Source organism: Pelecanus crispus, chromosome 2 (assembly GCF_030463565.1).
Source record: "Pelecanus crispus isolate bPelCri1 chromosome 2, bPelCri1.pri, whole genome shotgun sequence".
In the NCBI taxonomy this organism is placed as follows: domain Eukaryota; kingdom Metazoa; phylum Chordata; class Aves; order Pelecaniformes; family Pelecanidae; genus Pelecanus; species Pelecanus crispus.
Genome location: NC_134644.1, coordinates 138,889,647 through 138,904,518, shown reverse-complemented (window position 1 = coordinate 138,904,518; position 14,872 = coordinate 138,889,647). Strand labels below are relative to the sequence as shown.

Genomic DNA, 14,872 nt, shown 5'->3' with positions numbered 1-14,872 from the left:
AGTCATAAATAACATTTCTTTTAGGTTTAGATAAAAATTCTTAGTTTATTTAAACAGCTATGAATGTTTCCAGAGAACATGCTGTACGTGCAGGTAATACATCAAAGAAAACCATACTCCAGTCATTGTAGTGACCATGCACTGGAATGTAAGGCACTGAAAAAACTGACAAAACTGATTTTTTCATATGCTAATTGCAAAATACTTTCTGTGCCTAAAACCAATGTTTACAGAACAGACCTTCTGGCTTAATTTGATTACTTTTTGGGCCTCCTGCTGGCAATTAGACTTGGTATACTGTCTAGTAATAAATAAATAAGTATTTTCTCATTAAGTGTAACTAGAAAAGCTTGGTCATCTCGTAGGTGTAGTTGGCAATAGTCTGTGCAATTTTTTAAAGTTTGAAATAACAGAACCGCAGGAGAGAAGCTGGCTGCCTCAGTAGGCAGAGAAGGCAAGATAGTAATAGATTTGGGCCAGAGTGCATAAACAAAAGAACTTTGCAATATCTTACAGACATTTTCCTCTTTATTAGGCTAATATTCAAGTAAAGAAGGTGGCCTAGCCAGTTTTGTAAGCACTTTACTTAATTAGATAAGTTTGGTCCTTCTGCTTTCTTGTTTTGTAGGCCATGGTACGCCACAATCGTATGGAGCTACTCAGTCATCCTGTGTGTAAAGAATATTTGCTTATGAAATGGTAGGTGTATTTTAGTGTACATAAAATATAATATTGCATGTCAGGATGAAGGCTATTGTGCTTGAGAGTTGTTTACTAAGATGTGCATATTCATAGTGTTGACTAAAGCAAATGTCTTTTCCATATAACCTCTCATAAGTATATTTAGAATATGCTGGCGATTATCATATAAAATGTACCTTAGCATTTAGTAATGATTCTTTGATATTTACAGCAAAAACAACCACTGCCTTTGTTCCCACTTTAGTGCAAAAATATATAATAGGACTGCTGAGTTAAAAAGAAGAGGAACATTATTTCAGAGTGGCCAATACATTTTTGTCCATGTAAATCTCAATGAACACATTCGTCAAAAGAGGACATTTTAAGAAATGTTTATTTCCTCATCTTGAAAACATTGATGGCTGTTACATTTGAATGTGTGCTCTTCTAAATTTGTAAAGTGTTTTAACTTTAACATTCTTATTTTCAAGGATGGCCTATGGGTTTCGAGCACATCTGATGAATTTAGGCATATATTCTCTTGGTCTCATCCCACTTACTCTTCTGGTCACTCACATACAGCCAGGAAGACCTTTGAATGGAACAGAGGTGTATGAAGCAAGACCATTAGAATATGAGGTACTGAGTCTTCTTACTAGTGACAATATGTTTAGGATTTTTATAGCAAAAAGGTATGATTATTTAAATAATTTCTAGAGTTATTTGTGATTTAGCAACTCTAAGGAATAGAATTGAAGTGTATATTTTTAAACATTCAGCAACTTCTGTAGATAATTTTCAGTTCTCATTATTTTTAATCTTTTCTGAAAATTTTCCATCTGGTACGTGATTACTTCAACTTCTTCCCTGAAGTGAGTATTTCTTTAATGTTGAAGAAAAAAGATTAATGTGTATTTAATTATGAAAAGACAGAAGACAGTGGATTCTTTAGCTTTCTATGTCCTTTGAATTTTCAACCAAAATAACTGGATATTGCACATTTAAAATTTGACATAGAAAGAGTAGTCAATAAGAAAGTGCTTTTGGGTATTCAGATACATCTTTCGTTGCCCATATTATGAATTACTTTCCCTTGCAGGGCCAGTATTTCTTCACTAGGCTCATAAACTATGAGGCTAAGACAAGTTTTGCCAGTCTGTATATAGGCACTTCATGTACAACAGTAGTGAAAAATGTAACAGTAGAATTCAGTCCTAAATGGATGGAAAACTCTGTGAAAGGTTTTTAAGTGTATTGGATGTTTCCTATAATCCCTGTTAAGAAACTTAAAAGAAAAAAATAGAAAGAATTGTGTTATGCTAAAATGTGAATGATATATTTCCATTTTGGAATTAAGATATCTCAAAATGAAAAACTTGATTAGGTAGGAAAGTACATATGCATCATAATGACTTTTGAATATTTGTCTCTCAGTCACAGCTGTGGTAGGTGTGGGGCTACTCTAGTAGTTTGTGAATATTGATCTCATTCATGATGTGCACTGGATGGAAATGATGCATTAGTTGGGGCCGTAAGGAAAGCAAGCAAGGATGAACCCAGTCTCAGGATAAGCCTGTCCTCCATAGATACTTTGGGGTTGTTAAGAGACAAAGCTCAAACTTTTTTTCAGAAGCTGGAACTGGAATAATTAGGACACCATAGTGAACCGAAGAAGTTAGACTTGCCAGGTCCACTGCTACAGGAGAATGAGGCTTTAGAAAAGAAAGACATTGGTGCAACTGGCTGATGTCCTTTTTGTAAGTGTTTCCTTCCTGCAGTTAAAACTAAGCAGTATTGTGTCTTTTAAGACGGCTCTGTTGGCCCTAAGCTGAACATTGTACTAGGCTTCCAGAGAAGGGACTGCAAGTTCTGCTGTTTACTGAACCTGTGAGTACAACTCATACATGGTGTTACAATCCTGTGTCCATGTGAAAGGCCGGAGAGTCGCAGAGCTCTGTCTCCACGACGTGAAGTCATATATTCTGAGAAGAGACACCTGTGTCATTAGCCCTGAAACGTAACATACTGGTGTTAATGGAGACAACTTTTTGTTGTGTGGCGAACTTCTCAAATGATCCATTTCAAATACGTGATTTTATCACTAAAACCAAAGATTTTGTCAAGGAAAAAAAGAGCCAAGGAAATATTTTACAGTTCTTTTGGGAGAGAAAAGACATAAAACTGAAGTAGGAACTCAAAAAGGATATGCTAGTAGAAATATGAAATAAAATAAACTCAAGGCATATATTCATGAGGATATCCTGATACAGAAAAAAGTCTGGAGAATCACATACATGGCCCAGGCCAGTACGTGCGGGATTCTCAAAGATTCAGAAGCCAGAACTAGCAGAACTGGAAGACTTCATGCTCCACAAACTAGTCTTCCTGGTGGAAGAGAGGAGAATGACAGGAGCTGCATACAGCAGGCAAAGGAATGACTCAGACTGACCCAGGTCCTTGAATCATCAGAGACGGGGTAGAAGAAGCATAGCTGGAAGAGGGAGTCCTGTCCTTCCATGAAGAATGATGCCAGCTGGTGGAGCAGCAGTGAACAGGAGCTGGGAAGGTGCTGTCTGAGAGACTAGAGCAACAGCAGTATCTATGAAATGTCACGCACTGGAGGAGACCGTGTCCTAAGGACCCAGTGATGGGAATGGAGTGGGGAATGGCAGCTCTGTAGGGAGCACAGTGTTACAGAACATGGTGCTATACGGTCAACCTAGGTTAAAGAGGGACATCACAATGGGGCAGATGCTGATGTGTATTGCAGCGCCACTGAAAAGTGAGTGCCATGAATTTGTGGTCTGCCTATGAGTTAATGAACCCCTTAGGTGGGGAATTAGCTCTGCAAGTTGAAAGATGAAATTCACTGTTATTATCTGTGCCAGCAGAAGGCTTTTCACAACAAAGTTGTCTTTGCCTATACTGGTTGTGAAGGGTGACATCAAAGGGAGCACCCACATAAGGATGCCGGGACTTCCAATTTGTCCAAAGACTTCTATTGCAATTCCAGATACTGCAATATGATAATGAAGTTACGGACAACATTTGTCTTTATGTTCATCTGGTGGCAAAACATAACTGAAAATGTGGCATAAATACTACAATTTCAGTTCACAAACTCAAATAGTAGTAATAAGGAAGCTGCTCAGCAACTATTTACCATGGGAATGCTCAAACTTTCATTTTTGGTTTGAATTACTTAAACTCAATATGCATGACATGGATTTCACAATAAATATTAGTGAAACAGAATCTAGATAGTAATAAGTTTATTTGAAGCAAGCTAACGGAGTTTCTTAACTTGGCAATGTAATGTGTATGTAGTAGGTAGAGCTGAAATAAACATTCATTTAATAATTTCTAATTTGTTTTGTGCTCTGATTTTTGTTTCAGAACTCATACTTCACAAGGGTGTGTATGTGTTTAGTTTTAATTATGAGTTTACTGGGAATCTGCAAAGAAATATTTCAGCTCATTCAGCAGGTAAATACAGAGAGAAATAACATTAATCAGACAGTATGCTTGCATAGCAGTTTGTGTGATACTGAAATAAATCTGATTTTTCCCTAATTAAAGCAAAATACCAATTTATAAAAGATTAAAAGTGAGAAGAGGATTTAAATAGTGTATTGAATTCAGTCCTTTAACAATGCATGACTTGTAAATATGTATCTGTCTCTCTTAAATCCTAGAAATTGAAATATTTGTTGGATTACTCCAATCTGCTGGACTGGACAATTTATACTACAAGCATAATTTTTGTGTCATCTTTATTTATTAATACACCAGCTCATTTGCAGTGGGAATGTGGAGCAATTGCTGTATACTTGTCTTGGATGAACTTCTTGCTTTACCTTCAACGGTAAAAGTTATTTACATGCTTTACAATAAAATACTTTTAATATTTTCAGATACTTTGTATATCCTAAACTGTGTCTGATCAAATGTGATAGCCCTATTTTTTATTTTTATTTTTTTCAAGCTATACAAGTTTCCAGATTAGGACCATAGGAATTTTTTAACCTAATGAACTGTGAAGTAGTTTTCAGTGTTTTTCACGTACAGAATCACAGCATGTGTTATGGCAACTAGAGAATAACAAGATCTGTTTTAATGTTAAGTAAGCAAAGCCACTGCATGTGTCTTTTTAAAAACATGTTTCATTATACTGTATAGACTTTCACTTAAAAAAAAAAAAGGCACACCCCACTTTTCTACACCATAGGGTCCTGTAAAAGAATTATAATGGATGAAATTATTTCTTTACTTGACACTAGGTCTGTTTATTGCCATTAATGATCTTAATGCTGTCACTGGTACAATAGTGTCCAAGAGCTATGTACTGCAGGAGAGCTGGGTGGAGAGAAAAATAGTGTGAGTGTAGTGCTTAAGACTAATAAATTAAACATGTTTATGCCTGGGCAGGGCTCCCTGGCACAAAGATGAGGTGTGGCTGATGAGCAAAAAAGTGGTGATTTGGAGCGGTTCAGAAAATAAGGATGACAGTATGTGATAACACTGCATATATGCTCTTCTGATTCTTACTGTATATGTGCACTAACCACCCCCTTGAGGTCTGGCAGACAGACAAACATGGCATTTGCTGATTAATTTCAGGATCATTTTACTGTTGTTGGAATGTTTAAGGACAAGGTCTGTAAACAGACTTTGTCATAAAGAGAGGGTATCTTTATGGTACTGCCTCTGCTGGCAAACCTTGTCCTGCATGTGTCTGACCTTAGATGAATAATGAATGGGTGCGTCCTCTCTGCTGTGTGCTGTCAGCAGAATAGGGGTTGAACGCAGAGAGTAAAAAGTAAATTCATGATTGCCCAGCCTTCCTTCTGCTAGATGAAATGCTTCCCTGGCCTGAACATTTTTCATTTGTATAGCAGTAGAACTCTACACATCATTTTTCTAACTCATTCAGGCCATCTTTTCTCAAAGCAACCTGTAGCTCCGTTGATTTCAATGGAGTTTTGCCTAATAAATGCCTAATAAATAGAAGATCAGGTTTGCTTTGCTTCCAGCTTGATCTTTTCAGCCTTGCACGTAATATTTCAGGGGGAAAATCCTGTAGCGGGATTTTCTCAGTTTGTACTGTTGTAGCATAAAAGAGTCATCTGGTCCCTGAATCTGGCAGAAGACATAAATTCCCAAGTTCAGGTTTGGGGGGAAAAGTAGCTTAATCTGCTTTATGTCAACTTATGTTCTGAGATCTAGTTTTTGTTTAAGCCAAGAATGGGAGAGGCTTGCCAGATGACAGACTGTTGTTGGAAACACAGGTATCTCAAAATTGTGCTACTCCCCTTCTCTTCCTGAACAATGTGTTTCTTTTTGTTTGCTTGTTTCCCATACTTTTTGTGTCATAAAAAGAAAAATCTTTTTAAATCAGGCATGTAGCTGCTAGACGGATCATGGTGCCAGTTTTCCTTTGTTCTGGTTGCTAATTTGCTTCAAAAAGCAGCAAAAAATGAGATAGTTTCCTAATGTTATTATTCCAAATGCAACAGTTGTACAATATTATACTGTCTGTGGCTATGGAGAGAGTAAAAGTTGTTCTTTAAGAATAATGTCTTGAAGAAGTACTGCTCTAGTGCATTAAAATATAAGATTATGTAGTTTAGGCTTGCTGTAAATAAGACCACTTGCCTTCTTTTGGATGTGAAAGTACAACATGTTCATTCCATCTCAGAATGTCTCAGAGAGGCAAAATGTCTCTCTTCACACATGAAAATCAGGATTACTTATTGCCTTACAGAAATAACTGTAAGGGACTCTAACTTCAGTATTTAATTTTGCATATCTTTTCTGTGTACTTACTGCCTAGATTTGAAAACTATGGCATCTATGTTGTGATGTTCTGGGAAATTTTGAGGACTTTGATTCGGATTGCTGTCGTTTTCTTTTTCCTGATATTGGCCTTTGGACTAAGTTTCTTTGTCCTTTTGGGTTCACAGGTTAGTTGAATGGCATGGTTAATTTTTATCATTATAAATATTATTTTTTACTAAAGAATCTCAAGAGGTTATTTACAGATTTCATTGGTTCGAGTTTTTTCTTGATTTTGGTATTTCTTTTTTTTTGCAGCAAACATATAGCACACCTCTGCTTTCTGTAATGAAGACATTTGCAATGATGCTGGGAGACATTAATTACCATGATGCATTCCTTGATCCACTACTAAGCAATGAATTACCATATCCATTCCTGAGTTACACAGTTCTCATTATATTTACCTTGCTCATTCCAATCCTTCTTATGAACTTGCTAGTAAGTAACCCACTTATACAAAAGTAGTTAAGCACAGGTTTGTACACAGTTAGCATATAGAATTACTTTAGTGCTGATTCATGACATTCATTCATTATTTAACAAATTGATATTTTCAGTAATGTATTAAAAAGTTGCCTTTCCCTGGACTTGTTTTCCCTCCAGTTTACTGTTCTGAGTATTTTTCCACAGTTAACTCTTGCAGGGATCTTGTGTATCTTTAGGTAGTAACTGTGATGGAATTTGAATTGGAGCTGCAATGTATTATTATGAGGTCTTGATAAAGAATATTGGGGAACAATGATTTTAAGAAGTACTTTGAAAAATCTGTGCCTCCTAGACTAGACATAGTCTTAATGGTTCAACCCATTGCTCTGTCATAACGTAGCACTAACAATACATGTATTTTAAAAAGCCAAAACCCAGATCCTCATTGCACACAAAACAGCGGTCAACAGTAGTGTTTAACTAATGAGCCTGACCTGCACAAAAGAATCAGAAAACCTGGTAATGGTGAGAAAGGGGGAACATATGTAATACATCTTCAGCCATGCTCCACTGAACATCAATTTTATTTAGGAAATTAGGTTTTTATATGAGCTGAGGAATAAAAATCAATTCAGTTTTTGTACATTATTTATTGCTGCCATGATCGTGTCCAATCAAGAGGCCAACAAGTTTTTTAACATAACAGCAGTAATGAAGAGTCAAAAAAAAGGGATGTCGTTCTTGACAAATCTTTGAAGTAGCTCTTTATTGCCTTACTGGTAGACAGATAGTTGGCATTAAAAATGCTTACTACATTTCTTGATACGGATTTTCCAAATATGCACAGAAGGGGTATGTTTCCAAATTCAAGTGAAACAAAATAAATTTAACTTTAGAGTAATTTTGGATTTAAATGTGAATAAGAAATACAATTGAAATCACAGACTATGGAAAAATAGATAATGAAATCTTTCTGGTATTTTTAGATTGGTTTGGCTGTTGGGGACATAGCTGAAGTACAAAAATATGCTGCACTCAAAAGGATTGCAATGCAGGTAAGTAGCATACCATAGAAGTACCAACTATAGGAAGTAGATATCATTGTTAGAACACCATTCAGATAATTAGCTGATTTATCATCAACATCCCTAACTAATATCTTAGCATCTCTGTAAAGCAACTTGGTGAATATGGGCATCCTATTCTGAATCTCATTTTCAGTCGTGTGATTCACTGTCAAGGAAATGTATAAGCGAATGCATTTTTAAGGAACTTTTGAACAGTTAGTTCAATGAATTCTGAGTTATTCCAACAACAGAATCTCAAAATGAGTAAATGCAATGTTTGAAAATGGAGAGTTGCTTTTTAAGGAGAGAATTGATGCAGTGGAAAGAAGGTTAAGGTACACGGAAATCAAAAGGACACCAAATTCATTGCAGCATACTGAAGGCTCATGCTGGTCTGTGTACTGAGAAGATACTATGCAATACCAGGTATAACTAAGGAACTTAACATCACATTTCTAAATGTTTTTAGGTACCTTAAGATGTATAAAGCCACCTAACAGATTTTTTGTTGAAATCAGAAGATTTCAGTAACCTATATGCTTTTGAAAACTGTGCGTCGTAGATATCTATTTTCAAAGTAGTTTTTGCAAATGCAGTCCTTACTGCTTACATACTGGGGCTAAAGCAGTAGCACAACTTCATAAAATTTTCATTCTAAGAAATTATAAATTTGGCATACAGTTTTCAAAAGCTTTTTTTCTTTGTGAACTGTGTATCAAGCTTGACTTTCACAAGTGGAAATACACACAGTATACACCTGTCAAATAAAGAATAAAGCTTATTTCTCAGTAACATGTTCTTAGAAACTGTCTGTCCACATGCTTCCTTGATGTTCTGCTCAAAGTCTGTATTGTGAGAGGAACTGACCATTTATAAAATTGATGCAGGGAGTAGCTTTGCCTATGTTCCCTGCTGGTTCTGCATTTTCTAAAAAGTTTCAGAGCCTACCTGGTGGCTGAGCATAAAGAAGTGTGCACAGGCAGAATACCCAAGAACAAGAACAGCTCTACTTCTGGTAGTCACATAACTTTAAATTGTATGCTGTACTTGCTTAGTTCAAGCATATTTGAAGAATTCTCTTTTAGAGTAACATTTCCCTCCAAGAGATATTTCTTTTGCTAGACATACAAATGAGTAAAGCAGAGGTATAAGGGCAGTTCTTGTAGCAGTTAATGCTTTTCACCTGTTTAGGTATTTCTTTGCCAACAGAATGCTCAGGAAGGATGGTGTCTTGCAACTTCAGACAGTATTACGAAATCTTTATTAAGCATGTAACCTTCTGTATGTTTGACAGGATTATGGATGTCTGCAATAGGTTTATACTGTACATCCTGTTCTTTTAGATAGATATGCTCAGCATTTCTGTAGCAATTTCAAAACAACTGGAAGGTAGCATCACCTGAAAAGACACTTATATATAACATACTTGTTTCTACCCAAGAGAAAGCTCCTTTTCTCACAGGCATTGCACTGGCATCTTAATCTCTACTGACTCTGTCATAATCTAGTAAAAGGATATAGCACAATTAAAAAGAGAAAGAATCACTCTCCCATTATTATTTGGTCTTAAAACACGTGGCTATGATAGGTATTCTGTCTTCTGAACATTTCTGCCTTGTGACTCTGTACTGCAACCCACGATGTACTAAGGAGCTATTCAAGCCATTACACAAGAGCTAACTCAGTTTTGGAATAATTTTCATTATAAGAGTGTGCATCTATGAGGAATAATTTATTTTGCCAAAGTACTCAATACTGCTATGACTAGGTGGTTTTAGTGTCTGGGCTGGACTGTTCAAATATTATACCATAGTTTGTATCCTCTGAGACTTGACGTCTAGTAATACTGGTTTGAACGTAATGACATGATGGTTATTTTCACATGACAAAGTGTCTTTATCTTAAGAGAATGTATCTTATTCTAAATGCAAAACTATGTTTAGGTTAATCTTCACACCAACTTAGAGAAGAAGCTACCATTTTGGTTCTTAAGTCGGGTGGACCAGGAATCAATCACTGTATATCCCAACAGGCCAAGATACTGTGGGTTTATGGTAAGATGGTGAATCTTAGACTAAAGAATTCTTACTAAAATGTGATATGATTGACTGACTTTGTACACAGATTGCTAGGAACATTGCATTAATAAGACTCAATCATTAACTGACATCAGTGGAATCGTGATTAGACCTTGACTGTCTTCAGTGAAAATGATAAATCAGTTTGAGTGCAGCCTAACTTATTCATATATAATTAGTGTTTGAATTCTCAGTGATCTGCGACTTTACTAAGCAAGACAAGCTACAAAAGTTACTCAGGCAGAAAATAGAATTATTCTCTTTTGGTATTTCTTCTTTTATTTGTTTCCATTTCAGCTGTTGTTGCTAGACTGAATTTTCTGATTAAACAAATTTTGCAAAACAAATGTTTAATATACAAAAATAATTTCATAAAAGAAACTCTTTTCAACTTTAACACTGTGTGGAGACTGTTACCATTCACTTATTTGGGATTTTTAATCTATTGTCAGACTATAATATCTGATTTCAGTTTGGTTCCATGTTTTGTTTAGAGCGTATTCCAGTATTGCTTTGGGTGTGAGGACTCTACCACAGATGCACAGAGCACTGATACCACATTAGAACTGGAAGTTCTGAAACAGAAATACAGGTATTCGTTGAGTTATTTTATTGCTGTAAAAATAAGTAGAACCAATATTACAAATATACTCCTATTTTAAAAAGTGTTCTAAAGTGCCATACTGTACCTAAAAAGTAAAATGCAATGTATCTAGTGTCCTTAAGTAAGCTCCCCTCACTATGGTAACTTATTATTTTATATTCGGTAATGTATTTACTTCGAAAATACTTGCGTGGTAGAGAAATATTTTTATCCCACGGCAGAGAAAGAGGACAGGCTTGTTTGCTCATTAAAGTAAACTGAAGTAATAAGGAAAACGCATTTTCATTTCAGAATTAGAGGTTTATGTATGGAGGTTTTCAAGGGTTATTTTAAACTCACAATTGATGTAATTCCAATTGGTTTCCAAATATACACAATCTGTAACTGACTTTCCACTGGTCCGATGGTAAATCTGCTTCAGATTGTTTCCCCAGAAATGGATTTGGTGTCCAGGTTCTCCTTTGAACAAATCATCTGTTTCCCAAAGCCTTGGAAGGAATTCTCTGTACTTAGTTTTCTTACTCATCTTACCAATATATCGGTAGGAATTGTTTCAGAAAAGCCTTCTGTGAATGTACAGCTAGGAAAATCTATTCTTTTTCACTCTGTCTCACTCTCCCCTGGTCTCTCTCCCCCCCCCCCCCCCCCCCTTTTTAATCTACTAAATTTTTGTCTTCCTGCAGAGATTCTGATTAAGTCGTTTGGTTGGTTGTTTTTTTTTTTTTTTTTTTGCACGAAGGAGTCAGGAAGAGTTGAAGGGGTGAGAATACACCCTACAAATGTAGGCAAACCATGGAATTTAACAAGTCTGTCTTCAAATCCATGCTACATCAATGCATTAGGAACCAGCATAGAACAATACTCTTTTTTTTTCCCTACAGAGAGGGAGGAAAACTATCATTTTATAAAATTATTTGGAATAGAATAACTTGTAGCCATTTCACTATGGCAAGTTATATTTACTGCTTTGAAAATACTGGCTGAAAACTTTGTTTTACTATGTTGCCAGTATGTTTTTATTGTCAGAGTTCAGAATAGTTCCTACTGAAGCTAGCTGCAATCAGTGCTGAGTGTATATATTTTTGGGTTTTGATTTGGGGTGGGAATTTTTTTGCTTTGTATTCATGTTAGCTAATTGCTGCACTATTTTAATTCTTGTGGGAAAAAATAGGCAACTACATCTAAAGAAGCCCCAAACTGTCCTTCACGGAGAACCTTTTCAGTCACAATGTATATTTCATGCTGTAATTTTCTGATTCTAGACATTCTGAAAAGTAGATTTTCAAAAAGCCTGTTTTATGAAGACAATTTCTAGACACATTTCCAATTTCTTTCATTGTTTCTTAAAAGATAACGGATAATGTGCTCTGTAGGCATGATGCTAACTGATGTTAACTCTTTATCAATTGCACTTTGGATAGTACTTTAAGAGAGATCATTAAGTGCCTCATCAGTATCTCTCATATGTTGTTAAAGTAGTTGTAAAAATGCTTGTGGATGCTTAATTGCCATTGCAAATCTGGCCCTTTTTTCTTGCCAGACTACTTCAGTCAATAGGAAAAACTTTTGATAGAACTGTTTAGAATTTTATTTTGAGAGTGAAGTTGCTCTTACCTTAAGTATATAGTAAGTTACTTTTCTCAAGAACCAGGAATTTGTTGTTTAATCCAATTTACTGAAACCTGGAGGATTATCACAGCTTGAAAAATTACATGTACTCCAGGTAATATTCTTTGTTAGCAGAAGGGTGAAGTTGAGGACTGTCAGGTCTTTTACATCTGTGATTTTAATGACTGAAATGTCATTTGAAACCAAACAACAAAGCCTGCTGTATGCATATTTTTTTCTTTTTTGTTTTTTTAGGCTCAAAGATATATCAACACTGTTGGAAAAGCAACATGACCTCATTAAACTGATCATCCAAAAAATGGAGATAGTGTCAGAGGCTGAGGATGAAGACAGCAATGACTTATTTCAGCACAAGTTTAGGAAAAGGCAGTTAGAGCACAAGAATAGTAAATGGGATACAGTGTTAAAAGCCGTTAAAACAAATGTGCCTAACCCAAGCACAGAAAAGAACAATAGCTTCTTCTAGACATGGCTGTGATATCATGTTGTATTATCATTTTGGTTTACTTTAGGGTCACTTCTCTTATTGTCTGTGCATAACGTTAATGTGATACGTAATGTATTCAAGTATAAAAAAAGGCCAGAGCTGAAAAAAGGATGCAGGTGCTGAAAACAGTATTTAAAGAGACTGAAGATGTCTACATCCAAAACTGTGATCCTAAAAGTGGCTGGCTAATCAGGAAAGTGCCTAACTCACCAGATGCCAACCTTGCTGTCCTGACAGTTCCCAAGGCTTCTGTCTAGATCTGTTTCTGGATTTGGCGCTAATACTCTTAGGTCTGTACTTAATTATGTTATTTTCTGTTACGAATGTTTTTAGAATTTCTGAATTTTTAGAAATTCAAACTCTAATCATTTAGTATTCAGATGTTTTGAGAGAGCCAATGGGCTTTATGTAGCTTAAAGAAAAAGTAAGAAACTAACCTGACAGATTGCATTGGAAGTTTTGCTGAGTAAGGACTGCAGGATCAGGCCTGAAAGGTAAGAAATAAAAAGATCACGAAAATGTAATGTAAGGGAAGGACTGTTTTCTTTTGTAGATAACTATATGCAGTTCTCAGAGGGATCATTTGTACTAGCATGCATATAGCAACGATAGAATGACATGGTAAATATTAGTCATTTACAACTTGCTGTCCTTATACTGCTAATGTGATTTGGGCCTTCCCAATAACCTAAAAACTGACCTTGCTACTTTAATCTGCACTTTGGTTTTATTATTTATTTACTGGATATTCAGTGCATTATGTAATATAGAGTACTATATCAAATGTGGAAATAAACATGAATTAAACTGTGTTTAAGTACCTGAGTATATTTGTTTCAAAAACAGCGCTAATAAACTAATTATGACTGTATGTGGTTGTAACACTCTGTGGTCTGCTTTTGAATTCAGGCATTTTCTTTAAGATCTTAATATATATTAGTTCTCCATGTAAAGAACAATTACGATTCCTGTTTATTTAAAAGATAGCCACCAGAAGGTAATTCACACTGTACAGAACTTGTCCAATCTTCAGAAAACTCAGGAAGATGCACTGTAAATTATTGAGACTTGTGCCTTAAACTTGCCATGGATGACATGCTGCTCAGTAGGGAAAATGCTTTCTCACCCAACTGCTTTATCTCAGCTTTGAGACTTCAAATCCTTGCCTGTTAAAATAGAGAAAGGAGGAGGTTATCGCTGGCTTTGCCTGTTCTCCTACACTTGCTGAGGTGAACAGTTGCTCAGTGTCAAATGGTGGATGGCATGTGTAGAGATTCAGGAATCATTTGGAGTTTGTTTCTCTTCACTAGCAAGATTCATTGGTACGTGTGAGTCCCGTGGCATAAATCCACGCCAGTTGTAACTGAAGATGTTTGCTATTAAAACAGAAGTTCTGTTCTAGATTTGCCTCCCAGAATCTGCATAGGCATTTTGCATTTAAGTGTGACTGTAATAATTAAGTCATACTTTGAGGCACGAAATAAGCACTTGGCTACTCCATTCAAACAACAAACTGGGGGCATGGACATACGCATTGCTGTGTGACTGCGTCCACAAACGTACTCCTGGGTGCCCCAGAGGCCCCATCTTGAAGTCTGCCTCTGGATCACGTTCTAACTGTGCTGTTGAGATCAGGTGTGTACCATCGCTCTCACATACCCAGGTGGAAAGAAATGCGGCGCATAGGTAGTGGGAGCATAACAGCATCTCCAGTTTTCTCTTGGCAAGGATGAGGAACATGTGCTGCAAAGCACGCTGCATCTGCCCTGCAGGCTGCAGGAGGAGCAGCTGTGGGCTCTGCTTCAGGACCCAGTCTGGTGTGACCCAGTGAAACAGAGTGAGAGGACCAGTAAGCGGAGTCAGAATCAAGGAAGTAACATGGAAGGGAACTGTAGTCATTGAAGTTGCTTTGTGGCCTCTGAACTCCAATCTATTCCTAGGTGTTTGGATTTTTCTGAGCTACTGTGCATCTGCAGCTCCCTCTGTCAGTGGAAACAGGAATTTGCAGGTTCTCAGGATAAGGCCAAACTTGAAAAATGTAAATTTTTAATTCTTAAAGCCA

General features: G+C 36.3%; 1 protein-coding gene across 1 annotated transcript in view; it reads left to right on the top strand.

Moving 5' to 3' along the window:
• Positions 1-12,789, top strand: part of TRPA1 (transient receptor potential cation channel subfamily A member 1) — a 37,391-nt gene extending 24,602 nt beyond the window's left edge. The window contains exons 18-27 of the mRNA XM_075705865.1: positions 629-699; positions 1,173-1,320; positions 4,078-4,167; positions 4,377-4,546; positions 6,515-6,644; positions 6,775-6,957; positions 7,932-8,000; positions 9,956-10,066; positions 10,585-10,682; positions 12,558-12,789. Coding sequence (XP_075561980.1) covers positions 629-699; positions 1,173-1,320; positions 4,078-4,167; positions 4,377-4,546; positions 6,515-6,644; positions 6,775-6,957; positions 7,932-8,000; positions 9,956-10,066; positions 10,585-10,682; positions 12,558-12,789 — 1,302 coding nt within the window. The remainder of the gene's footprint in view (positions 1-628; positions 700-1,172; positions 1,321-4,077; positions 4,168-4,376; positions 4,547-6,514; positions 6,645-6,774; positions 6,958-7,931; positions 8,001-9,955; positions 10,067-10,584; positions 10,683-12,557) is intronic.
• The last annotated feature ends 2,083 nt before the right edge of the window (positions 12,790-14,872 follow it).